Raw genomic sequence first — 27,971 nt, 5'->3', positions numbered from 1 at the left:
GGCAGAATTCTTAAAATCGCTCTTAATCGGGAAAAACTGGCCCCCTCGGGAGCCACGTCGATCCGATAAAACACGTCTATTTATTTTCTTGCAGTGGTGTCCGTCCACAAGGGCCCGTTCGCTTTGCGACAAATTAAACGTGAGCATCGCGATGACGGACCCCGACAGCGATTGACTTTCGCCGGAGTGTTTGGCGAGACAAACACAGTATTTGATTCGATTCGGGGTAATGCCCTATTACGAGTGAAAGTCGCGAGTATTACGAAAGAGAGCCGTCACAACAGAAAATCCATGAAGCTCAGGGACCGGTTCGCGAATGTTTCCAGAACATTTTCGAAGCTAGCGAAGGTCCAAGTGATATAACGCCATTATGACGATGGGATATTGATCACCTTCGAGCTGCTTTCGGTGTATGGCAAGCGAACGATAAGGTCCCAAGGGAGGCTTGACCGCTGTTGTCGGCAATGTTGCCTCGGAGTTAGAGGCTCTGACGGATCGAGACGGACTCCCGGAGCTTGCGGTTCCAGAGTCAGACTGCGTTGACTTCCACGCCCAGATAAAAAAAATGCCCCCGTTATCAGTCAGCTAAAACTACGCGTGCGAGCGTCTCAGCAGAAGTCACTCAATCGTTCAAAAAGTTTGAGTGGAAAACGCCGGGATCGTCGTCGCGGATCTTCCGAGTTCCCTGAGCTCTGATCCTCTCAGATGAAATCCAGGGGCGATTTATTCAAACGGGGAAGAGGAGCCTCTTGATCTTCTCGCTTATTTCAATTTGATCTGTTCTTGATCGTCTCCTATTTCGTCTCTTCTGTCTCACTCTGCGGTCTCGCAACAATCAGTCCATTTTACAGCTCAGGGAGTCGTCAGGTTCCGCTTCTGCATCTCACTAACGGACTTCACAGAAACCAGGGAATATACCGGGAGCGCGGGACGTTTCCCCACGCGTTTCGACTTCTGATAGCTTTGAATGCAGATCGGTGGGGAGACCACTCACTTAGAGATGAACAAGATTCCCGGGAATTCCCCGACGAAAAGTCTGCTGAGGGAATCGCATCCACGAGTATCCTGGCAGAGCGTTTATGCTCTACAGTGAGGCTCCGAGAGAGAAAAGAAGATCAAAGTCGGATTCTCAACTTACCAACATATGCAGATGATGCAGGAAGTCGACGAGGAGCGTTGCCAGCTCAAAGCCGAGCTCGGTGTAGTAAACGCAGCCCGCTCTACTGTCCCAGAGTCGCTCGCTGGTTTTCGAGTCCACCACGTGGAGGGTATACCTCGCCAGCACGTAGGCGGCGTTGAGAGACACAAGAGCCACTTCGGCTACCATCAGCGCAAACGTATGAAGGCCGTGGTAGATTCCGCAAAGTATGCAGATGGCGAAACACAGGACGCACGTCACCTGGACACCGCAAAGCAGCCCCACAAGTCGAAAGTGCACGCCAGCGGGGATCGAAGGTGAGAATGACAGCTGGAAAAAAATATATACCCAATAAGTATCGGCCAGAGCTTACGGAGTGAAGTTGATTCCCGGTGCTGTAACTCTTGGATCGATGTTATCCGATTATCCGCATTCGTGAGGAGATGAGCTCAATCGGTCCACCGATCGAACCCAGGGTTACCGATGCCACGAACCGTCAAAAAAAAGAAACAGAGCGAGGGACATCATTCAGAATTACTGGTCATTACATAATAATTCGCTCGCCAACAGCTCACCAGCGGACCGTCGGCGGCGTTCAAGGCCAGCTCGGAAGTGCAAGCAGACCACAGGTAATGACGCTTCTGCGACAGAAGAAAAATCCCATTCTCGACGCGTTCTTGTCTATTGTACTTTCGGGATCGACTACTCGCTCACAGAGTGCTTGGCTCGCTCTCGACAAAATAATAGACGACACGGTTCTCGTTTTTTCCGACGTCCTTCCTCCAGCCAGTCCCCCTCGGTCGGAGAGGACGCAAGAATCTAGACTCGTGCTCGGAAGAGCTCATGGAAATCCAGAATACTCAAAATAAAACTTGACGCCGGTTCGGCTGAGGGCCAAACCGAAGTTCGCGTAGAACTACGGAGAATGCGCTCGTTTAGAATGAGTGGAGCACTCAAATGGATAATTCATATGATCTCTCATTAATCAGTAGCGTCATGGGTCGCACTTCAGTGGAAACCGATATAGAGTGTTTTCCATCCTCATATCAGGGGCGCGCACGGGATTTTATCTTGGGGGCGGGCAACTAGAGTTTTGGAGGGGGCCAGAAGACCGAAAATGATGACGCGCCTTCTCGGGGTCCATACTTTAGCATTGGAACCGACGAATTTAGGTAGGGGCCATGGCCCCCTTGCCCCCCCGTGCGCGCCTCTGCCTCATATGGGCAAAAATAAAACCGTATCAAAGCGAGAAAAAAAACTGGCGTCTTCGACGCAAACATAGATTCGGCCCTCGGCCGAACAGCCTTAAATTTTTTTGTCCCGGGCTCTCTGATAGGTTGAGTCCGATGCTCTTCTTCGATCGACTCAATGTCCATCCCACATCATCATAATTTCGGAAAAGAGAATGTGAAGGATAGCAACGCACGCGCGGTTTAACGATCGAAAAATGTCGGCTCTGATCATTCAACAGTCCAGATACTAACGCTCAATTACTCGACTTAAGCGACTTAACTGTGTCCTCTCTCTTCTCTCGGACGCATTACTTAATCAGACCTATACGGCTTTCCGTTAATCTCGACTCATAATCTATCCCACAACCGGCAATTATTCACAAGCAACCTTCATTTCACCTCCCGATGTCTTCTAGAGATATTTTCTCGAAGAACGGGTCGTCGCGCCACCGGAGCTATCTGTAATTCTATGAGAGATATGAGTTCTTTGTGCAGATGTCGAACTCATACACGATATGCTCCGAGAGAGAGCTGCGGACGCATCCATTTTTGCAGCGTCTGTCGGCTAGTCTCGTCGGAGCAATCCGCCTTATTGGGAAGTCATCGCCGATGACATGGGTCATGATCCCGCCTCGCAATCTGAATCGTTTGTTCGACATATCAGATCCAAATTAAAAAATAGGAGAGCCGTATCCACGATGTGTTCGAGTAAACTATAATTTATTGAGGAATGAATGATCATCCCCGCGCGTCCAAAAAATCAAGCCCACGGAGTCTCGTTCCTCCAACTCTGAGATTGATGGGTTTGATAGGTTGATTGAATTGATCAATGATGGGATTGACGAAGAGCTCCTCGGATTGCTGCAAAATGAACAGGAGCCGCCATCGGCCACCCCCGCCGGCAATTGTGTCCACTACTTTCCACTGAAAGTCGAAGTTCCCGTTTCGGGAATGAACGACATCAAGAATTTCGATTTCACCGAAAACCAAGTCGATTACCAGAATCCGCACTGTCATTATATTGAACCGAGGGAATCTCCTTTGGTTCCTTCACCATTGATTCCTGTCAGCGTGGCTTCGGAGAGGAGCGGCCGCCGCTGTGGCGCATTGATTCCTGATTCCAATCGGTGCGGCTGTCAGAGAACAGCCGCGGCAGCGAACGCAGCGCGCAACACGACGAGCGCGGCTACAGGTCGAATAGATCCGCCTTGGAGCCTATATCTTTCCGCTTGCATAGAACTTGTGACACGGTTGAGAGCAATGTTCTTGCTGTGCAGCATTCAAGTTTGGAATCCCTGACGAATTTCGTCTACAGGCAAACACTGAGCGCTCCACATCGTGGGGGAGATGTGGAACTTCTTTGGACTGGACTGCAGAAACAGAGATTGAGGTTTCGGAAAACTGCATAATTCCACAACAGAAGGACTCGACCTTATGCCACCACTCAAAGGCGCTACACACTCGAAGACCCGTCAGTCATTGACCCGGCCTACCACGGAGCCAATGCAGCAGACCGTGAACGCCAAGCGCCATATGATCAATTTTGAATTTCTACTCCTCTTCGCGCGGTTCCGGTGCTCTCAGTGGGGGAGCTTTTGTGTGAAATGGGGGTGCGCAGAGAGTCACGTACATGGATGCCGAGCTTAGTTCGTAGGTTTCCAACCTTGAGACAGTTTTTCCGGGTCTTTTGACGCCGATTCCTGTTCGACAAAAAACAGTCACTTCCGTTACACGAGATTTTCACCAATAGCCCCTCTAACGAGCGCAATGACGTAGTTCTACGTCAAAAACTAAATTCGAGCCGGGGACCTCTATTCTTCGTCCGATTCTCGACGTACATCTACTCGTGTAACGGTAGTCGTGATCTCAATCGAACGCTGGACACGCGCCAGAAGCGAGAGTCATCAATGCCGCCACGCGCGACTCTCTTCATTCGCCGTAGTACGAAAAACTCGACGAAGCATGGCACGCTTCGCGGCGTTTTCTCTAATGACGATAATTGTCGCTATACTCACGTATTGGAAACGGTCCTTGCTGAGAGTTGTCATGAGATGCAGAAACCCGAGCAGGGCAAACCATGCGCTCCAATTGAGAACCTGCTCCACGTGCGTGACGTTCATCACCCCGAAGATAAAGATGAACTTGTAGAAGATGAAGTTCCAGAATTTGTCTTTGAGATGCTGTTCTTCAGACACGCGCAGCTGACCAAACACCAACACCTGTATCAGCTTCCCCAGTAGAGTGAGTAGGCAGCCTGCCATATTGACGAGCACCTGTAATCGAAGAGACAGATCTGATTAGATATCGTTCATGACCGATTCGGCTGATCGTTATCGACAGCCCAGGGCTAGATGCACGAGGTTGCGGGCGAATAGATTCCTTCGGCAAGTCAATGATCTAGCCTTGTGCCGTCGCGTTTTACACAGATAAGAATAATAGTTTCCCAGTTCCAAGTCGCATTCGTTCGTCTGGTTGGCTTGTCTACAGAAGTCTGGAAAAAAAACGACTCGCGACGACCACATTACAGACGATCCGGAACTCAAGAACTAAACGTCTAAGTCCTCCTGAGCATGTCTCGTTGAGTTTCCATCCAGAGCCATCTTGGAGGAAACTCCCGGAATGGAGACGAAAGAGGCGGGCTCCCGGATCAATCATTTGTAGCGACGCTCCTTCAAAATGAGAACTTCCAGCCCAACCTACAACAAATCAAAAATTGCAGTCTTCGGGATCGTAGGGGGAGTTTCTTCCCGCGTATAATCGACGATCGGATCGGAAAAGCGGGATGGTGTACGTCTGACAGCCCGTCAGTGGAGAATCGCCGTAGTTTTTTCCTCCTCTCCGCGGAGACCGATAAGGGATTCCGAATGGGATGCACCATTCCGTTGACAAGAAGTCATCGAGGACAAGCGAACGCAGGGAAATCCAGCAGTGGCAATGAACTGGAGCAGAAATCCACATTTGCCGTCATAGCTTTCTTGATTGAATTATTTATTGAGGGCGCAGCTCGTTTGTGGCGCACGCGGTTATGTCAGCGTCATCTCACAATCAGTCAGCGCTAGAATCATTTGACCCTGACGACGAAACAGAATGACTCCACGCCCGACGAGAGAGAAAAAAATCTTTTCGAGCGTTCGTTGCTGCCGCCGCACCACAGCTTTGGTCTGCAATGGAATTGTCTCCGGCGAAGAGGTTCTGCCAGAATTTCAAGGACTCCATATTTCTTCTCGTCCTTTAAAATGATGCGTTCTCGTCCCAGTCGACGAACCGTTTCATTTTCAAGCTCTCGTCAATGAGTCATGCGTGATTGGAGACTAGAAACAAGATTTTTCTGAAATCTGCCAGCTCGGCTCTGAAGCGACTACCAGGACTACGAGGAGTTTTGGAGAAGGGCTTCACTCAGTCAGACCGGGTCGGGGGACTCAGGTCGCAGAAGGGCATTCAAGAAATTCGGTATACCTCGAGCGGCAAGGAAATTCGAGGAGAAAAATCGGAGCTCGTGTCAAGGTGAGAGGACTGGGACTTGATTGAATAACAACTCATCTAAAACGGTAAGACCCGCGAATAATGACAGCGGTAAATTCGATGCTTCGATCAAGATGAACATTGAATTACGGCGACGATCCCGCCATGAGGAGTCGTGTCGGTTATTATGCTAGAACTCTGATGGGCGAATATTAAACGGTCGAAACCTCTCACCCTAGGGTGAAGTCAAGCGTGAACTTATATGATGATTGTTACGATATGTATTGAGTTACGTCAGTCGTCCGAGTCCTTGAAGTCTCTGCTGGTTGATGCGGTAGCAGCATCAACCGACAGCCACTACTACCACCACCATCGCCGCCAACACCGCTGCCATCACTGGGATCAGTGCGTGTTTTTCCATATACACAAAAAAACTCGACTTGCTCAATAGGGTGAGAAATAGAAACATCCACAGCGTGAAACTGATGTTACGCTCAGCCACGCTTGCTCCTTCGCAACTCCGAGTGCGAATGAAGGGGTGGCTATTTCGACTGACAGGCGAGCAACTTCGACACGCAAGCAGTGAATTCAAAGATCGCGTTTGAGATCTCGGGTTGTAGGTACATGGAGCGATTGGCCTCGTTCCCGTTCCTGAGAATATTCTTGAGGGAAGCCGCGGCCCCCAGGAAGACCTATCCTTGCCCCCGCTGGCAAGGGCAGCGAATCTCGGGATCATCCGGAACGAAGTTCGGACCGAAGTCTCCCTGTCAGACGGTTGATCGCATGTTTCTTCGAGTCGAAATCCTGACGGGAGGACAAATCAGCGGACAGACTCCTCGGCAACTCTCTCGGTCAGATCGGTAAGCGTCTGAACAAGCTCGTGATTTCGCCGAACCGATGGGAACGGATGCTCTCACTATGCATCCAGGCTGGCTCATCTGCCAAATGCGTCACGGCGAGATGTTGACTTGAGTCTTCTCACCTGCTACGACTCAATGTGATCGCGTGATACATTCAAATTAAAGTATGCTCGACTTCGAGATTCTCCGATTCTGGAGACAAATGGCGAACGCAGATTTTCTGGCTTGATGACTCAAGTTGTTGCAGTCTTGCTCCAGCGACGAACACCAGTCGAGGAGGCGTCTCGATCTCTGTCGGCCACCACGATCGCCACCGATGGCGTGGAATTTTTCCCTAAATATTCCAAAGTATTTCGTCGCTCCTTCCCTTCGCCGAAACGAAAGCATTCTAACGTGACCCCGCTGCAAGCAGTATTATTGCCCCGGGTCCCGCGCTCACTCGACGGGCCATTACGACGCCAAAGCGCTTGCGAAAATTCCGGTGTTCGTTTTTCCGTTAGACCTTTTCCCAGTATGTTCGCAGACAAAAATAAATCCTCAAAACTTCTAAAGACCTGCTCTTCAGTCGAGCGGGCAACGGTGTTACCGTGTGACCGAATCACGGGCACTCGCGTTCAAAGGACAAGTGCCAATAAAACATTTGTCAATTCACACGCGTGCGTTAACGAAATGAAGTTCCTTCTAGGGCACGGCGGCCCGCGAGTTGCTCGAGAATCCTCGGATCCCTGAACAAGACCGCGCGGATTTCTGAAGACCGTGTTTCTGTCCGCGTGCACGGAACAGATAATAGAGTCGCATTCACGCCCAGACGCCCACTCGCCGCAGAGACGTACAAACAGTCCACCGAAGAATAGAAGAGGGAAAATTGGCTCCTCCCGAACAGAGGAGCTCCGAACGACATGCCAGCCGAGTTTTATGAAGGAAGAGTAAAAACACATGGAGGCCGCTCCAAACACACTTCTCGAGCCGACGAGAAAACCAGCGGTGGCAACAACGACTTCTGACGGCGACGGCTGCGAGTATAAGAGTTGGAAGCGAGTCGTCGCAGGCGAAACGTGAAGAACGCGATGTCGATCCGTGGGCGACATGCATTGTTAGCATCACGCCGCGTCGACGGTGTCGTCGTGTCTGTCTCAGATGGAGGGCTGGACTGAACAGCTTCACGAGTCGGGTGTGACTCGAGGAGTCGACGAAGAAAAACTTCGCATCGGATGAACAACCCCTAGACAGAGAGCGACGCTAGGATTAAGAAGAGTAAAATAAAGCGAACACCATTCCCGAGAGAAAGGGTCGAAAGTCGGTAGACGCCTTAGCGGCAGCTGGCGACCTTAATTGTCGAGCGGCGATTGAAGTTTTTCCCCTCTTACTCTATAAAGCTGACAATTCCTCCATTTCGACTGCGTTCTTCTGAATCAACTAAGAGCAGAGGATCCTAACACTGTTAGGTTAAGAATGCAGTCGGGGCTGGCGGCGGCTCGGAACGAGAGAACGAAAATACTGCTCCACCGAAAAAACTGATTCGATCGTGAGCGACTTGGAAGAATGGGAACGGGTTTCTGGTGGAGGTCGCAATTAAGGGCTGCAGAGACATTGTGGTTCTGGCGAGAAACTTTCCGAGAAACAGCAAAAGCGAAATATCAAAGACGGCGACGTGAATAAGAGCCGATTCCGTAGCTTACCGAGAAAGATCGCGACCTCTCGAGAGGCTGAAAAAATACCGCGGGAGCGTGAGCGAACTAGAAATTCGGGAGCAAGTGTTTGGATGCCGAGTCGGAAGCAATGAGCAATCGGCTCCATTGCTCATTGTTCAGCGGAGTTTGGCTTCGGGTTCTCTGAGCGTCTTGATCGCTTTTCGACTTGGTCACTGTTCCTCAGTCAGTGGGCCATCTAGTCGGCCGAGCAGTAAGACTGACTCCTTGATATGTTGCCTCCACTGGTGTAGCATCCGTTTTGGCCGAAGAAACGTGATATTGAATCGCGGCGGCTCAATCAACACTGCGAAAGTCATCGCTGGAGACGAAATGGCTCTGACGGAGGAGCGTTCAATGCTGCCGAAAACAGAGGGATTTCGCTGAATGGAAGTCGGCGAAGGCCTCAGCGTGGATCTGCTTTACATACCTCGTTCGTAGACTTCCCGGGGACGGAAAGGTTCTAGCCATAATCTTATACCAAGAACTGATACTGAAACGGGTCCTCCCTCCATGGGGGAACGTGAAGGTCTCATCTCGATTTACGACTTTTCGTGGACAAGAGGGAGCAACGAGAAAAATGTTGGTCGTAAGTGTACGGTGAGCTCGGAGGCCGGGCGATCTGGAGGGGAATGTAGGAGAAGAGTCTCCGGACTCGGACGGGAATCGAAGTTCGCGCCTCGCACACTGATCCCGGCATCGAATCGATGGACGGGCATTGTCGCACAGGAGGATGTTGCGGCAATTCCCTCTGAATCTTAAGGGCAGGCGGATCCGAGTAATTGAGGTCGAGCTGACGTCAAGGCTCAGCCGATTTCGGTCATCGACGGCGAATCCGAGGTAGGAGCTTATCGCAAACTCAGGGGATCTTCTCTTGCGGAGATTTCCGATCGAAACTGGCGCTCTCCGATTTCGGGTGACTGACTGTTCAGACTAGCTCGGAATCTTCCGAGTGGGAGTTTCGGGAAAAGATGAAGCCGAGCGCAGAACGATTCTCGATGAGCACAAAAATATAGTAACAACAACGTCAAAACTAACAGAAGCGCAAGAAATATTCCGAGTAGGAAGCGAAGGGCTTAGTCGGCAGACATTTCTTCCCCTGCTGCTAGAAGGCAAAGAACTAGAAGTAGGAGGAAGTTTTTTCTCCGTTTTCCAAACTACTCCCACAAAGTTGTTCATCAGACGACAGCTCGCTTTCCGCATCCTCCAGGAAATCAGGCAAGTCCGCTGAAGTCTCGGCAAAGCGCGATCTTCCATAATGGTTGACAGGTCTGTCGACATTTGCACCGAGACGTCGACATCGAGGATATCGCTTTGTACAGCGTCAATTTTCCTTGCACGGGATCCGGACAGCGAAATCCAGACCCGATCCGACCCGAAGTGGATTCGGTGGATCCGAGGTGGAATAATCAGCGGGCGTCCATCCGGTCGAAGCGAGAGGGGTCGTTTCGAGGGGGCCTCATTAGGACTGATAAACAATAAAAATAATCATAAGAATTATGGTCGAGGAATCGTCATTACAAAATCGTCGATCAATCGATATCCGAGATCGTCGCCCCACATCCCTTTTCCTGGGTCAAAATCTGCAACAATGTCCCACGGAAGCGAGTTTTACGTGGACGACTCTCAGCCTTTAACGCGAGACTAACAGCTCGGAAGAGCTTCCTCGTACCGAGACAAGAAATGCGCGAGGGGTTTTTCCTTTTACACAATCTTCCTTAAGCCCTCCGGATACGAGAATAATTCTTGCGGTGCGAAGGAGACTCGCAGCATTTCCACGAGTCATATTTTCTGTCAGAACGGTTGAGCACTGCTCATAATTCCTCTATGTGCATCGAAGCCACTCGAAACGATGCTGATCGAGGCCGATTCGTCATTGACAGGGCTTCCAGAGAGAGCATCGCCCTTAGGAAAAGTGCGGTCTGATAGTCGTGCTTTCGTGGATCGGGACTCACCCTCGCGGGACACTTCGTTGATGCAAAGCGCTCGCCGATGTGACGCTCGAAGAATGATTCAAAAGGCATGGGGTCAGCCATGATCACCGTTGAAGGCGCGGCGATATCATTTCGAACATTGTGCACGTCGTTCCGTCGGCTCAATCACTGATCCAGTCTCCTCGGGCTGAGTCTCCGACTGTCACGCACATTCACTCCGGATCCCGCCGACCGTGGCGCGAGTGGAAAATCTAAACTCAAACTGATAACGCACAGCGCTTCCAGGCACTGCAGGCAACAGAACGCCAGCTTCAAAACTCTCCCACTAACGGGCTTCTGTGTAGTGTTGTGGCTTTCGCTGCAGAGCACTTCTGTTCTGTAGTGCAACCCTCAACAAACGGCGAGGGCTTCAAGGCTGAAGCGAGCAGCAGACTGACCTCTGTTCTAACCGGCTCTCGGGACTCATGTGTATTACCAGAAAAGACTTCTTAGGCTACTAAGAGATGCTCAAGAGGAAAGCCGATGAGAGCGATCGTTAGAGAGCCTGGAGGACGATAGTCCGCGGAAGACCCTCTAAAGGTCCGAACCGGCTCACCGTGTCGTAGGGTGACGGACCCCAAAGTGTTTGCGCAGAAGAGTTCCCCGAAACTCGCATCGCGAGAGCGCTCGACACTACGCTTTCCGAGAAGGGCGTTGTCTGCTCGTTTTCTGGATGGAACCGGTTTCGCTCCGAGAGTTCTTTTTGCCCTGTTGACGAATTCACGAAATCCCGGTCATTATATCACACGATGAATATCAATTTTTCCAGCATGTGCTGATCGAGCGGAGGTACCTACATATGACTTCGATATGGGAAAAACGGTGATGTCTATATAGAAGCGCAGGGATTGCTGCCGAAAGTGCTGATTGAAAGAGGACGTTTTCGGCCGGTCACGAGTCACGATCAAAGGAAAAAGCGTGATGTAAGGAGGCGAGGGTCTGACTCAAACGCAATCCACGTGTATTTTTTTTGCTTCCAACGGTTTTTTCCTAGCGGTTAATGCGCGGTCCGGCTTATATTCTAATCCGATCATCTCATCCTTGAGAAAATGGCTAAAATTTTAGACACATTACTTAAGACCTAGTGAGGAACGTTTATGAAGCGAGCCAGACGCTTCGCTCCTTTCAATCCGTTTCATCGGTCATTTTCCCTCCTGAAATTCAAGAGCCAGTGGATCGGATGACGTAACGCTAAGATTGCACGGGAACTTGCGAAAACTTTGGAAACTTTCTCCACCTAGCTCGGCGATCGACAATCGAGATATCGACGAGCGAGATCTTCACCCGGATGTTCTCTTAACGCATAGCGCCCACCGCTCAATCGACTGCTGAAAACGATTCCCGCATAGAGCCCTGCCGAGCGCTTCCAGTCCGAATGCTCGAACGATAACAAAAAAAACTTCTGTGGTGATGGCCGCGGCGGCGCCGGCAGCGACGACGGCCAACTTTCATTCACAGACGAGCACCTTCAGAAAAAGCGGTCCTCCAGATCTGTCAAGTTGAACTTGGGTCCGGGCAGCAGTTGTCGATGCCGCAGCCGATTCGTCAAAAGCCGAAGCAAAAAGCATGCAAATCACTTTCGCTGTCGACAAGGTCGGCCCGCAGCGAAGCGTCTCCACGACGGACCACTCGCGATGAATTAGAGTTCCTTTTCGAAAGTCCCTCTCCCCCCGAACGAAGCCCCTGCCCGAGGAGCGCTCGGCACTCCTTTCGGAAGTTCCCTCCCCGCTCCACTAACTCCATTCGTACGGGAGAGAAACGCTCCGATTCACTCCACGTGAATGAGCATCTTTGCTCGCGCGGGAAAGTCAAGATTCCCCAAATATTGCCGGAATGGAATCGATCTCGACAGTATGCATTGCGTTCCGAGACGAAACGCTTGCTGACGTACACACAAACGTCGCTGGGAGAAAAAAAATCTGTCGATGGAGACCGATCCGGTGTCACATCAGACCGATCGACGTGCGTCAGGCTCTCGTTCTCAGTCAAGCGACCAACAAGAAACCAGAGAGTCAGCCACGCAGCCGGTTAGAACATGATTGATGGACGATTCGGCGTGAGCGTCATCTCCGTGAACGTGGATGCGTGCCTTATCGAGTGATTGAATCATTATCACTCTGGGAGTCTCCAAGACGAAACTCGGTGGTGGAGGATGGAGAAATCGAATTTCAGCTGACTGAGTGAGGCCAAGCTATTCGTCCGTGGAAATGAACGCTCAACTCCGATCACGCACGGGAAGCCCTAACGGAGAACGACAGAGCGAATGAGCGAGCGTCGATTTCCTCAAGTTGCCGTCGTTCGGATCGAATCGCGCAGCGACGAGAAAGGATTCACGCGCCAATGAGAATGTTAGGAGAGGAAACAAATAAAATGTTCCCCCATGAGACATTAGCGCATGAAGCGCGCCGAGAGATATCGCTCCAGGTGGCTTCCATGGTCATCGACGAAAGCGAGCCGGTGTCACGCTTGCGATTTGACGCGTTCCCTCAAAGATCGCGAGCTTCCAGACTCATGTATGAAATGAGCGCTCGGCTGGCTGACATAAGAGAGAAGTCGCTGCGTAGACATTCTCCACGCGTCGCTGTACTTCTCCACGCTGGCCGCCGATAGTACAGAGTCCAGACCCAGCTTAGCGACTTTCTCGAGCACTTCGATTGCTGACGCTCTCTCCAAAGCGTTTCCAGCAGCGGTCGAATGAGCCGTCACGATCGAGAATGTAATACAAGAGGGCGACGCTTCGTGCCTGCTCGACACCAGTGATGGCTAATCGTGACCCTTGCTATTTCGCTCCCGGAGAGTATGATGTAAAATGACGACGCATCTCATGTCGAGAAGTCCGAATGACGGTCTCGATATCCTCCCCCGTATTCATGAAGACGCGATCAATTATGGTTAATACCATGATCATTCGCGCCACCGGTGTCGCGTTTCGACGGAGAGCGGAAACGTTGAAGCTCTGGTCGACTAAATCGAATCATTCGCATTCGAATTGTTGACGCCCGCCGGGCTTCACTGCGGATCCGAGGCTTGTTCGGCGCGATTCCCTCGCCGCGATTCAGGTCCTCGGGCCCACCCCCATTCGGGTTCCGATCGGCTCAACGTGGATACGTGAGAAGCGGAAAATCACTCGAACGATTCCTCTCGGTGCTCGAATCGGTGTGACACGAGTCCCCAGAGGCCAGAAGCGTCATGGGCATTGAAGTTTCTACTTTCGAGCAATCAAGTTCAATTGGTTCCAGTCATGGGCAATCGCAACGGATTCCAGGGCCCGGGATCACTACAAAGGCTGTATAACCTTTCCAAAAGCGGCTGGTTCATTGTGATCATGAGGAACAGCGAACCGACGACCCCGTAGTCCACTTCAGAAAGCACTGCGCCCACACTTTTGTCAATGTTATCGCGAGCATCATTGTTCGGCGGTGCCAATACGGCGGCGACAGCGCGGCGTTTGACCCCCCACGTTTGGAATCCAGAAACGATTCAAGTCGTGTGACACAACGCGGAGCACGGCCGCTGCATAGGCAGATGCAAGCGCAACCACACCGTTGGAACGCTTCCTGGTGCTCAGCGCGGTCAACAGTCATAGCCTTCACGTGGTGTTGGTGCCGCCGCGGAAGTTCGACGGGCGGTGGGTCTGAATGTCTTGTCGGCTCGCCGGCTGGCTCGACGCTCGGTCGAATGGTCGTCTCGATGTGAAACGATCTGCCTGGGAGGGGAAACAAAACGTACCGGACAAAAATCTTCTTCGCCGACGATGTCTCGAAGAACGCCGCGTAGCGATCGATCGTGGAAACGTTTGCCCAACGACTGTAATAATTGCGCCAAAATGTCAGAGTTTTGGCTCACCGTTGCGGCAAACGATGCTGAGTGAGTGGACGGGCGGAGGTTGTCGTTAACGAAAATACATTAATGCCTTCTCCGGTTCAACAGTTACAAACTTCGACCTCACAAATCACCGACCGGAGAGAAACGATTTCATCATCCCCCTATGATTTGTTTCCAATCCTGAAGAGCGTCGATACATCGTAATTATATTTGCTTTCGCTTCTCGATCCGGGGTTTCCCGTTGAGAACAATCGGATAATTGCTTCTCGGAATTTCGCCGTGGAAACACGAGGAGAAAAACGAGTTTAACGCGAGCACCGATCGCGAAAAGAGCCGTCGTCGAGGAGGCACGCGTGGCGCGATAAATCGGAATGGCTCCAATCTCGAGCAATCTTGATTTACGAGCTCCGAAAATTTCGGGATTTTGTCGTCGTCGTCGTCCTCGTCGCTTCCAGAGTTATTCGAGATGCGGAAGCGGCCCGCGACTCTCGAAGATCACTTTCCCCCCGCGACCTTGGTATGGACGCACGTCCGGAGATGTTTTCTTTCATGTTCGATCCGCTATTCGATTATTGAATGAGGTGACGTCAGCCAGAATTATCTCATCGATTATTATTATCGGAATGCGTGGAACGATGACCGGAGCGTCTTCAACGAGGAGCGAGCGCATGGACATTTCTCCCTCGGATTTTCCGACTCGATCTCTCACCGCCGCTGGCTTTTGGATTCTGGACGAAGCGGCACGCTTCCGCCTAGTTGGACGCATTCTATTCTTCGGCATGCTTTAAGTCGGATGGGAATCGATTCCTCTTAGCGCGAGAGGGAAAAGATGCACTGTCCGACGAATCCGAAGAAAGGCGTTCGGAACCAGACAAAGAAACACTTTCGAGAAGATTACCGCGACCGACCATGTTCCTGGTTCCGTTCATTCCAAATTCATGCGCGTCGTCGACAGAGCACTATTTATCTTTTGCACAAGGGGTCGAAGGAGCCGCGTCGCGCATATGTGGACGTTCCAGGCGTCGTGTACTGGAACGTCTCGCAGGTTTCGTGCATTTTCACGCTCTTGGCGGCGAAAACAAGTTTTGTACTTCTCTTGGACCACTGGTCGCTCTGAACTGCGAACGATGTGATAAATGCTCCGTCGATTTCTCGCCGTGTCCACTAAACTTGTTGGAAACGCGCAGAGTATGATGACCGGCGGTGAACGTCTCGGCAGTAGCCTTGGCGATTGCGCAAGATTTTCTTCTGACTGTCCAGATCGTCTCGTTGGGGTCAGGGTTGTAAAGGAGCAGAAGAAAATCGGTGGTGATTGAATCATAGACGGTCTATACAGGCGGTCTTTAGAAAAAGTTGACAGACCCAGCAGCCGAAGTACCGCAGGGCGATTGTGAGAATTCTTTGAAGTAAACAACCAGGGACCTCGGGCATGCTGATGGATCGCCTTCCACTAGCTGAGTATGGCGTAGACGACCCGATGCTCTCCATCGGTATTCCGGACCGGCGCTCGCTTCGAGATTCGACAAGAGTTTTGCCCCTGTGTCGGAAATCAGCGTTCCGTTCGCCCGGAATCCGTCGATGGCGTTCAGTTTCGGCAGGGAGGATATCGAAAATGATTATCATTGGTCCACGACAAGGACTGAAGATCGAGAAACTTTCTGGATTGAGGTTTAGCTCTACGGATGAGTGGCAGCTCCGAGGTCAGCTGTCATCAAGATTGCCCACGGAATTTCGACCAAATGGAATTTTGAATCCGCTCCAAAATTTATTCCGGAGCCAACAGAGCGAATGACTGAAATTTTTTCGAGCTTCGTATGATCAAAGACAAGCCTCCGCGCCTTGCGGGAGCACTCTTAGGAGTCCCACTAGTTTGTTTTAGGAATCCGAGTCTCCCAATGGAGAAATGTGCATCTCAATCGATCGGTGGAAATGCTTTCGGAAGCTAAAATCCACTCGGCGGTGACGAGCGATAGCCAGGATCTAATCAGAAGCAGGTCAGAAGACGAGAATTCTTTGAAGAAGTCAATTTTTCCGAGAGACACAATGTTGATCAACATTCAAATCTAAACCCGCTTTTTGTCGATTCTCAGGATCGAACGAAGATCATCCGAAGCCGGCAGGACTTCGATATACCTATTGGTCAGCGAAATCCTATTTCGCTTTACCGCACAAGAATGAGAGGCCAGCTCGCGCGCGCTCTCGCTGCCTTGCGCGCGTCGGGGACGATCCGCTCGAAATGGAGGGTAAGGAGATAACTCACCTAGAAAGAGAAATGAAGATACCCGAGATTTCCCCGGTGTCCACGGTCGCTGGGAAGATGACGGATTATGCTAATGATGTTTTCGCTTGTACGTGCCACCTGTCCAGGTGACTCATCTTGCTCTCACGCGGACACTGAGATACCACGTCATTCATTGCACGAGTCCCAGCTAAAACTTGAGCAAATTGCGGTCTCCGAGACATATCTAGACATAGAGAATCTTTGCGCAGAGAAGCGTTTTTATGATGGTAACTCTTCGCGTAAACATAGGCTACAAAGGTTTCTGGAATTCCAAGATGATAAGCCCAGTCTCCGCGGGCATGACGATAGATTGGCTCATCGATGATGATGTTCGGGTCAATCCATCCCTTCTTTGCGAACATTCTCAATTGTACATTCGAGAGGATCTCTACAAGGCCAAGGGGATGTTGATCTCCGCTCCCTGGGATGCATCGACGAAGCTCTATGGGAGAAAGGTTTCACACAGAGCATCTGTCGAATTACTATCGATTTGGTGATCGTGTCGGGATTATTCCCAATGTGGAAGCTCACAAAGCCGTTTTAACGCTCATTATTGGATTTTGGCTTTGTCCGGGGATTTCGGAGCGGTCGGCCCCTTCCAGCAGAGCATTTTCAGAAGAATCGTGGAATGGCATTTCACCAGAAATTCTGCCCGAGAATGGTGAGTGGAAGCCATTCTCTTGAACGGACTCTCCGAAGCCCGGAAGCCGTACTTCACCGTGACGAGCCAGAAACAGGACATTAGGATCATCGTTTCCGTCATCGTTTGCGATTGCACCTCGTGGGTAAATCCTTCCCGTGAGCAGCGTACGTAAAGGGGTACGATGAACTCGAGCGATCGCCGCGCTTTGTTTCTCGATCAAGAATACGCAGTCTTTGCAGATCGCGGACGAGATGCAAGATTGTAGATACCTATCTCCCAGGTGACGAGAAAAAAAAACTGGAACGCTTAGAGTTGCTCAACGACTAATGTCCGACAGTATTTTCCGATGAGGGTGTCTGAGCACCTCGAGGGCGGAACATTTCCCGAATCTCCCTGATTGCGGACGGACTCTCTCAAGAATATGGCAGTCGCTGCTGGTCATGTGCGAATGTGCCCTCATCTCGATCGCTCGGAGAACTCGGAATACAGTCAAGTTCCCTTAAAATGGAATATCGTAATTCGGAATAACTCGGAATAAGAATCGATAACTCGGAGCTCGGACGGGGCTCCAGTGTCAGTTTTGCCATAGAGATATAGCGAACGTCTCCCCCTAAGTCGGGAATTCTTGCATATGCCTGCATGACTCATAATTCGGAACTCAGTCAGACCTTTCTCCAAGAAAGCCACGATTCCGTTCTACGGGAAGTTGACTGTATTTTTTCTCTCGGAAAAGTCCGCGTCGAGGACCTTTGTTCATGTCCAAGTGACTGATATTCATGCATAAGCCTGGTTCGACTGACAAAAAAAAGTGTTTCATTTTTTGGCTCCAGATGTTGCGGCTAGTTGGATCGGTTTCATTCAGAAATGAAGTCCAGCACAGTGGGAAGATGTCAGCTCTCCGCGGCAGAGTTCCTCCCCTTTATCGCGGACCATTCTTTGCGGATGGCAGCAGGAAGGAAAATAGCTTCACCGAGTCTTGTCGTTTACAACGGAGCGTTGGATAGCGCCGCGACAGCGGTGGCGACAGTGAAGTTCCACCCGTCCACTAGTCCGCGTTCACCTGCCAATCATAGGCGATGATCTAGCGGTTCTTTTCTGTTCCCTCGACGAGGGAAAATTCCGGAACCGGAAAAGTCGTAAAAGACAACGGACTGACAGAATAAATTCAATCGACATCATGTTCCACGAGATCGTACCGGGGTTGGACAATGGGAAAATCGGAACATGGGATGTAATTGCTCGTCAAGGGCGCCTGAGATTCTAGACCTGGACGGAGTATCCGGCCGACTGAACTGAAGGTTAGCAAACCGTCAATACCAGAATATACTGATGTCTTGGGCTAAATACGAATCTGATCCGCGGAAACGGAGCTTCTTCGATTCCAGACTTTCCTTCCGCGATTTGAGATTGGATATAGCAGTGTCAGAGTAAACTATGATCCCACAGAATCAATAGGACGTTCCTTCACCTACTGCTGCCTTTTCGTCCACCGCAAAGACACTCGCACGGAAGGAGATCTTCTGCGAGTGACCGGTTAACACCCTGAGATATCAGACCCATCAGCGTAAACTCCTCATTAGTGAGATTGTGCCACTGGAGGCGGAGCTGGCAACGAACGGGGATGAGAACGACTCACTCCCGCAGCCAAATGAACAGACAAGCTGCGAAGTAGAAGTGAAAGGAGACCCCTCCAGTCTCGAGCGGCTGGCTGTCATCAACGCACTGAATCTAATTGATCGGAGCGGCCTCCCAGACCGGCGAGTTGGCAACACATTCGCGTCTCTCGTTTTGACGATTAGAATCGAAATGCTGACCTCCAACAGACAATCAGGGATCAAGATAGCCGAGACCAGATTCGAGCCAGGCGTTGGACCTCTTCGAGCGCGTTTCGTGATCCCGATCGGAGCGTTCGTGACTGACGACGGGGCCTTAAGGCTCAGAACAACTTGGATTTTCAGTTTCTCGGATCGCTGCACCTGGACAACGTTCGGATCGGAGCAAAGGAAAACTCTGTTCCTCCGCCGATTCCCCGCTCGCAGATTTCAAAAACCTTGGGATTCCTGAGCCTGGCACCACGAGGTTGCACGAACGGAGTTTGATGGAAAGATGAAGCTGCATGAATTCTCCGACGTCAGCTACCCAATCCGTTCACGAGCTCTCCGAGAGGGAAAATCGTCTCTCGTCCTGGAAACTACTTGGGGCGTTCGGGGATGCGTGGGCGCTCGAAAAAAACCCTTGAATGGAAGAAGGGTCTGAGCGTCCATGTGGGAGCACCGTTCAGTCGGGGCTTGGGGGGAGGGGTTTGGAAAAAGCGTGGGCTCCGGCTGAGCTTGCGTGTCTTCTGCCCGAACTTGCCACCGGCGCGCCGTAGCGACGTTTGCGTGTCTGACCAAGTCTGAGAGGGTATACGACACGCTTTAGGGAAAGGGAAACGCGGCTCAGCCCACGTGTGCTCTCGGCGGGCTGGCGACCGCGGCGGCTTGGCAACCTTAGGGAGATCAGCGTAGTGTAAGGCCCTCTCCATCTCCATGGTCTCTTCGTCGACCCGTCAGGTCGATCCCGTCGTTGTTCTGGTACCCTTTCTAAACTGAGCGAGGCTGCTCCGAAAGACAGGCGGACGGACGGACAGACAGGCTGACGGCGGTTAGGCTGTACCATGCCTGCGTAGAGTCCCGTAGCGGCCAATGTGATCATAACGACGACGTGGTCGACAACCCTCTCAACGTCTCCGGCATCTCTTTCGCCTCCCGAGAGTGGACAGACAATCGGCCGCAGCTCGAGAGTTGCAGCATACTCGTATGAGCTCTGGTGACGAACGGTCGTGGTCCGTTGATTCGAATCGTCCGCATACCTCGCGCGTGTTCTGTTTGTTTGTTCGTCGCTCGTTCGTTCGGCCACAGCGCTCGAACCCGTTCTCGAGAGTTCTAGCGAGCTGTCGACGCCGTTGACATCTGCAGCCAACTCGATCGTTCCAGAATCGTTGTCCTACCCACCGGAGTCAGGTGTCCGCCGCCGACCGTGTCGCCGTCGCGGACGGGTGTCAAGTGAAGAAACGTGCCCCAATCTCTCTGATCGACATTTTCTCGGTTTTGGGTTAGCCCGACCTCATCGGAGCCATCGCGAAATTTAATGGCTAGCGACTCGTGCGGTGAACCCACAAAAACTTTAGGAGGGAGACCTCTGACCAGAGCCTGTGCGCCAGGTTTGCTGCGGCTCGGTGTGGTCTCCGGCAGCCGACGAGAGCTCGGAGCCTCAGACGTCCTGAACCCTCTGAGCTGCTACTCCTCACTGGATTACTCGATTACTAGCGGCGATCCGCTCTGCGTTCCACGTCAAGATTTCCGTTGGTGCTGCGGCCATTTCACGCCGTAGACCTAACGCCCAAAAATAGGATCAACCAATCTTTGCTTTGTTTGTACATCTGCACCCGCCGTCGCCATCGCCGCCATTAGTCCGGTTCGCATCCGACGGCAGAAGCAATACGACAGGAAAATTGTCATCATCACCATCGGGAGTAATTTGTCTCAACGGATCCGCAACGGAATCAGCCCTCGACTCCGCTAACTAACGTCATCGACGCCCTGAAGCGTGTCGGAGCCAGAGTCGAACAAATTTCCCACGCTGACCACAGAGGTGAGTAAGTCGCGATATGCTACCGAGAGAGTGATGGCAGCGAGCTAGCGAGCTTTTCCGAGAAGAGCGCCGGCCTTCGTGGAGAATGTCATGAACTTTCCAGGATTCTCTGGGGGCGATTCGCGAGGGGGAGGGGATGTCTCTTTTCCGAGAGAGCGCGTTCTCGAGAGACATTCGACAGCCTCTGGTCGAGTCTCCGGAATCCTCTCCTTCACGGCGGCGACTCCGTGACGCCTGAACCTGCGGATTCGTGCGCTCATGTCACGCTTCGGCCCGCCCCCGAACCGCTTACCTCCGGTACCGGGACCTTGATTATCCTGTTTCGAGAGGGGCCGACGGTCGACCGAAGACGTTCGAGAGCCGCCCCTTTCGGGGGGAACAATTGAAAGCCTGACCAGGCTGTAAACAGGTTGGACTTGACTTCCTCGCCTGGCACAGGTACAAGACTGTGCAACGAATACAAGGTCACGGACCAAGTCTAACTATCTCGATTATGCGGCGCAAGAGGTGTCCTCGTGGTCGTTGATGACCTTTTATCCCGGACCTTTGCCTGTGACTGCCGAGTTTCACATTCAGAGTCTCCTGACGAGTTTGTAAAGTAATCGAACGCGAACTTCGTTTGGATCCTAGATGTGTGACGGACTTGTCGCACACGAGACCCAGAGGCCTACCGAGCAGTGAGCTAACTCGCGCATTGTAAATCGGGTTGCGATCGGCGTTAGTGTTGATGTTCGTTCTGCTGCTGTTGTTGTTGTTGTTATCAGACATTGATTCGCCCGGACAAGTCCACTAGTGCTGCTTTTTGTGACTACCCTTACACATTCGATATTTATAGACATGCAGCTCTCCCGATGTATTGTTTCATAAATAACTACATCTAGATATAATATAGATTCCCCGAGAGGACGACTCGCCGCGCCATTGCCGGCCGGCTCCGACAGTGGAAATATTATCGCGACCTTTTCCACTGTCAGGTCTGGCTGATCGATCGATTCGCGCTGTAGAAACAGTTGGGAGTGAAACGTCCGAAACCTCAGATCAAAGCTCAATCCGTGGTTGAATGTACCGCGCATGTGGGTAGATGATTGAAAGGTCCGATCTCTGGACTCGACAATCGGGGGAAAATCCATTTGATTCACGCGGCGACACCGCCGCGAATGAATCCTCGATTGTCAAACAGCCAGCGATATTTGATCAGATGTTCACAGCTTGTAGACCGAGGGCTCGTCACGGCAGGCGATAATTGAAGCCAGCCGAAAGTAAACGTTGCTTCAGCAGAGTAAATAAAACTCGGCTCTCAGTCAGACCTTCGACGCGGTCAGGTCGTCGCCTATCCACGCGTTTCTCCGTTCAGTCTTGTCCCATGGGACTTCTGTCCGTTCCGAACAGCAAACGCTCATCGAACGCTATTACGTCATCGAGAGTAGAATCGGTCTAGAAGCCCTCGACCGCAGCGGCATGAACTTTTTCCGTGGCTATAGCTCTCAATTCGAGAGGGCCATCGTCTCTCGTAGTGAAGGTCATCCCGTGAGTCTGGCGAGCAGCCATAGGGTTTGTCTTGATTCGAATTATTCATCCAGCGACGAAACTCAGCGATTGGATGTCGATTTTTTGTAGATAGCCTAAGCTCGAGCTGTGAGATCGTCGGGCCCATGTCTGACGCGTCTAGATTCCTCTCCGAGCGCAGGAGTCGTGAACTCGGATGGCTGTCTCGGATAGTTTAGATTTTAGATCTTCTTGGGCCAAGATCGACTCGATCGAGAACATTGGCAATCTTGATGTCCTGACACTCATCTTGGCTTCGTCTCTTTTCAAGGTTAGCGTTCCGAGTTCCTGACTATTGGCGATCGTCAGTCCATCCACGTGAGTAGTCGGTTCGCTCTTCATCTGACCACAAGAATCTTTGGTGATTCGTGTAGCTCCGAGCGCAGCGCGCCGACAATCTGCTCTCGAAAATCACTCAAGCAATTCATCCGGATTTCCAGATCTCGAGATCATCCCGCTCAGGATTACGCAAACACCGGCAAGGAGACTAGTCCGCAGGATTAAGGAACTCAGCGAAATCCCAAGAGCCCTCTCCCACGGATTGATCCCTGTTTTCTCGGGGACCGGCGATTTATCTCTGCGAATTGTTCATTTCTCATTTTTGGACGGGGTCCGGTTCTAATCGATGCTGTGTTACTATTTGTAAAGCTGTTCGGAACGCACTCTTCGACGCATTGCGGGTGTGCGTTTCATTGACGGATGGAACCTGACCCGGGCTGAACACTAGGATTTTCCAATTTAGCGGAGATTATTTCTGTGTTGTTTTAAGTGCGTACGTAGGTGTTCTGACGTCACGCGTCGGACCCGCGGTCGTCGTCAACCGCGGTGATCATCCTAATATTCTTCTGCGATCGGCTCGATACTCTCAGTTCATCGGTACAACCATCAACGGATTGCATCTGAACCCCCTTCTCGAAAATCATCACCCGATCCAAACACCGACATGTCCTCCTCCGAAGGAAGTCCCGAACGCAAGCTCATTGTTGGTCGACCCTTGGGTCTTCAGACACAGGGCGGATCCGTGAATCTAGCTTTCACTCAAGAGGACGACGTCCACGGCATGTCGACGGTACCCGCGACCCATAACGTACAGTACACCATGTACAGCCCGCTCTCCGAAGACGGCCGTTACCTCCAATCGCCGGACGGCTCGATCTACTCGGAGCGCTCCCAAGCCCAGCTGATACGCGGCTCGATTCCTAACGACAATCTCGCGCGACACCACGGAGTTCCCGCAAGCTATTCCATCAACGTCGGCTCGGACAGCGTCTACAAAGACGATTTCGTTATGGAAAAGAATGCGTCCGTCGTATCGCGCGACTCGTTCAACGACGACGACGCGCACTCGACCAACATCGAGCCCGAAGAGGAGAAGATCTACCGGGTTTTCCTCCAGATGCTGGGCCCCTTCATCGCCTCGGGTTTCGGGACCGTGGCCGCCGGCCTCCTGCTCTGGGCAGTCCTGACCTGGGAGAACTACCGGAAAATCCCTGAACTCGTCACCCTGGTGCCGGTCCTGCTCGGCCTCAAGGGCAATCTCGAAATGACGCTGACAGCGAGACTCTGTACCGCGGCCAACATGGGCAACGTAGACCACGCAAGCGAGCTCTGGCGCCACGTGTCCGGTAACCTCGTCGTGACCCAACTCCAGGCGATAGTCGTGTCCTCCCTGGCGTCGATTATCAGTATCGTCCTATACGTGGCGACGGGCAACGAATTCGTTCTGGGCAACCTGTTCGTACTTTTGGCGTCAGCGCTGGTCACGGCATCCGTGGCGAGTTTGCTGCTGGGCCTCCTGATGTGTCTGATTGTCATCCTGAGCAGACGCTTCAACCTCAACCCCGACAACATAGGCGCACCAATAGCGGCGTCCCTCGGCGACATCTGCACCCTGGCGCTCCTCTCGTACATCTCGGCGTTCTTCTACAGTTTCCGTCACCATGAATGGCTCGCGCCGCTCATCATCATCCAGTTCCTCGCCCTGATCCCTTTGTGGTTCTGCATCGCGTACAAAAACCCCACGGTCCGCTCGGTCGTCATCACCGGTTGGACGCCGATCTTGTGCGCGATGGCGCTTTCGGTTGGAGCGGGTCAGATTCTCGACTTGGCCGCGCACTGCTATGAACTGATGGCCGCTTTCCAACCGGTAATCGCGGGAGTCGGCGGCAATCTGGTCGTCGTGCAAACGTGCCGCATGACCACTCTGCTCGGCAGGAGGTCGCAGCTCGGACACCATCCGGAAGACGACAACCGCACGATGATTTCACCGATTTCGGCGCTGTTCGGGAAAAGCTATCTCTCTCGGACGGCGCGACTCCTTCTGCTGGTCACCGTGCCCGGCCATACCCTCTTCGTGTACGTCATCCATCTGGTGCAGAAAGACTTCACCGTGACGCCGCTGTTCCTCTTCTTCTATCTCACATCTGCCGTGCTGCAGGTGGCCATCCTGCTGTACATGGCCCGATGCCTCGTCTACTACCTGTGGTCGCGAGGTGTCGACCCCGACAATGCGGCCGTCCCCATCCTGACAGCCGTGTGCGATCTTTTGGGATCCGGTCTCCTGGCGGTCTGTCTCATGTTCCTCTATCGACTCGGCGATGAGAGTTCGCTGCTCAGCGAAAGTTGTTTGCCGCATACCTCCGACGCGATCTCGACAACGACGACCTTCAACTCGACCACGTTCTAGACGTCGTTAAGCATCGTCATCGCCTGACACCTGATCGCCGACGCAAACTTCCCGGCACTTTAGCTGAATGCCGAATCAGATCAAATCTAGTCCAGCTGGCCCGAGAGTTTCCTCGCCGTGAACTCTGCCTCCGCGGCCAACGAGGATGCGGAGATGGCGGCGCTCGCCTCGTCGAGATGGATAAGTCTCGAAATGGTAAGACGCGGCAGCTTTCTGTGTTACCATGCGTAACAGCGTCGCGTTTTCCACAAGAACGTCGGGAAGTGGTAACGGAAGTCCGTACCGTTGTGAAGCAGAAAAAAACACTCTGCTTCCCCTCGCGCTCGTCACTAAAGAGAACGACAAGTGCTGTCGACGCCGCTACCGCTTTTGCTACAACGACACGATCCGGAGGGGAAAGATTATCTCGTTCCTGGTCACGACCCGCTTCAGTTTCACTGATGACAGAATGGCGTCCGACCGTCGTATAATCTTTATCATCATCGTTGAGAGTTTATACATGCAGAAAATTATATTTCTTTATACCTGCACACACATGTTTTCTCTAGAGGTTGAGGCCGGAGCTTCGAATGGCCCTCCTCAATCGTTGCCCAGACTTTGTCCATAGATCTCTGACGACGTCGCCAACGTTCGAATCGGCGAACTCGGGGGGAAAGATGTTCTCTCCACATTTGTACTCAAGGGTTTATCAAAAGGGTCCCGATGAAACCATTTCCAACGGAATTATCCGGAATTATTACGAGAGAATTCCGAGGATATGGAGAAAAACAAGTATCAGGAGAATGGAATGTGAAGGAAAAGAAAAATCGCGGACAAGTCATAATGCATTTTGTGTTCGTCAGATAATCGGAGTCCGGTTTTTGGAGATTTGATGTAAGGCGGGTCGCCTCGCTCCTCGTCGCACTCGATTTAGGATTTTTCGCAGAGTATTTATAATTATTGTTGTATTCGGAGTTATGGCTATTTATTACAATCCCTGGAAATGCGTACGAACGCAGCGATGTCGCAGCGTTCACATCTGAAGGTCTGAAATTAGTCTCTCCAGTTTTCCTGGCGGGACACGACATGCGATTTCGAGGAAAGTCTCCTCGTTTATGTTCCCGGAAACCCACAGCGATTCCACGATGCAATCAATTATTATCGAGGCAAGCTGCTCCGAATTGCCGTTCTCCAAGGCAGGACGCACAAACAGGTCTTACAGACCCTGTATCAGAGCAGTCTCCGCCAAAATCGACTCGGCATCGTACGGAATCGAGATTCTGTCAGATTGATGGATTGAGTTTCTCTCTGGAATAGGTTTGCTCGAGTATTCCAAGAGACCAACGGAAGATAGCTCCTCGAGATTGCGGGTCCTGAATCGGTGTCTCCGAAGCCACAAGGAAGCCATGCCGGATTCCCTCAAGGTCCCGAGTACGTTCACTGTTACTGTGTATAAGGAACCACGCAGAGAGGACCCTGGGTTCGTCATTGATACGCCGGTGCCGAACCAAAGATTTTTCCTCGTTCAGACTCAAGACGGTTGAACTGGAGTGAATAAAGTGAACAAGTAATTGTGCTGATAATCTCACGACGATCCCTCGACGAGCAGAGAGTTTCCGGCTGTGAACGACCAACACAGATTGACAGCTATTGTTGACGATAAGCAATTTGTTGAGAACCACAATGATGAATCTCTATCGAATCTATGCGACGAGTCGAGCCGACTGAAAGTCGCGGTGGCGAGTCCGGTGTTATCATTTCTGCTGATAGTTCATTCACGGACTGAATCGAGCAGAGAAGGAGAACGGAATTATAGATAGAGATGAGAAAGTCAGTCCTTCCGAGGAGGACTCCAAAACGATTGCTCCGGGAAGCAGTAATGTCGAATGGATGCATCAAGCTTCTGCCGCGATCGCGTTCACGGACGCTTCTCCACTCATGTTCCCGCTCTTCCTCCTCCGAGTGGAGATGCTCAAGGCATGAGCGGGCTGCTGCATCTTCGGTCTGTATTCTCAAAGAGAAGCAGAAGATTTATGAAAATCGCCATCAATCGATCGATCAACAATTATCATGAATCAGAGAATGGTGAAATAAAGACGAAGTTTTCGGTCAGTATTTCAGCGTTTCTTCCGCCCGCTATGCATTGTTCTGCAGTCTTTCATGCTAGAGTTTATTCCAGGCTCCTTTCTCGATAATTTCCGTCACATCCTATTCCTTTGATAATCAAATATTCTGTCGTCGCTTCAGTGGAGCCTCACAATTTTCGAGATCGACTTTCTGTTGTACACACTTCCGGAACCCATCTGACCATGAATCACTCGCTTTCCTGCGGTGACTCTTTTTTTCCTGCTTCTCGCCGTTTTTCAGGAACGACTCCACACGACTTAGATCATGCGCTTTAGTTTCCGCCTAGAACCGTCCGGTTAGAATTTCAGACATGAATCAGAAAACGTGAGATCTACCAACTAATCCTGTCGCGTCGCTTCCTCGATGATAGCTCTCCCCGCATAAGGATCACATTAACCGACAAAGGCAAGGTTTTCAGAAAATAATTCGTATCGGATACTCAGCGCCCCACACGAAATCATCGTTCGAGAACTCCTATGCAGCTGATGCGTATTGGAAGTCGGCAAGCGCGCTACATGGAAGTCCTCAAGGTTTCGGCAGATAATAATAATCGGAAACGAGAGCAGTGCCGCGTACGGACGAAGGTGCCGGTCAGAAAATCTTCGTTGGCTCGCTCCAAGACGAAAGCGGTGACCAAAGAGGTGGCAACGGACAATGAAGTCCTATTCCCCTGGAACGGCTTGAAGAATGGGTGGATGCGAGAGTCGCTCGCTCATCCAGCCAGAATACCTAAGGGAGGCGCCAAGTCGAAGAAGATGAGCCGCGCCAGATACATAACGAGTCGACACAATCGACCGTAATCAAGCATGTGTCCGAAGCTCTGACCCGTCAGAAAGGAGATGATGCTCTAATCCTGGCCACCATTGTTTCATTCTCAACTCGGGCATGACAACTGACAA

The 27,971-nt window shown here is 51.7% G+C and overlaps 1 protein-coding gene and 1 pseudogene across 1 annotated transcript in view; one reads left to right on the top strand and one right to left on the bottom strand.

Annotated features, from left to right (window-relative positions):
- The window catches only part of LOC100902794 (E3 ubiquitin-protein ligase AMFR), a 44,829-nt gene that overhangs the window by 2,773 nt on the left and 14,085 nt on the right, over nt 1-27,971 (bottom strand). The window contains exons 3-4 of the mRNA XM_018640367.2: nt 4,386-4,643; nt 1,139-1,468 (exon numbers count right to left, since the gene is read on the bottom strand). Coding sequence (XP_018495883.2) covers nt 1,139-1,468; nt 4,386-4,643 — 588 coding nt within the window. The remainder of the gene's footprint in view (nt 1-1,138; nt 1,469-4,385; nt 4,644-27,971) is intronic.
- On the top strand, nt 23,224-25,162 carry LOC100909374 (solute carrier family 41 member 1 pseudogene; annotated as a pseudogene).

This window comes from Galendromus occidentalis, unplaced genomic scaffold, assembly GCF_000255335.2.
Source record: "Galendromus occidentalis unplaced genomic scaffold, Mocc_1.1 scf7180000077484, whole genome shotgun sequence".
NCBI lineage: Eukaryota > Metazoa > Arthropoda > Arachnida > Mesostigmata > Phytoseiidae > Galendromus > Galendromus occidentalis.
The sequence above is the reverse complement of the archived record's forward strand: the minus strand, read 5'-3'. Positions and strand labels throughout refer to the sequence as shown.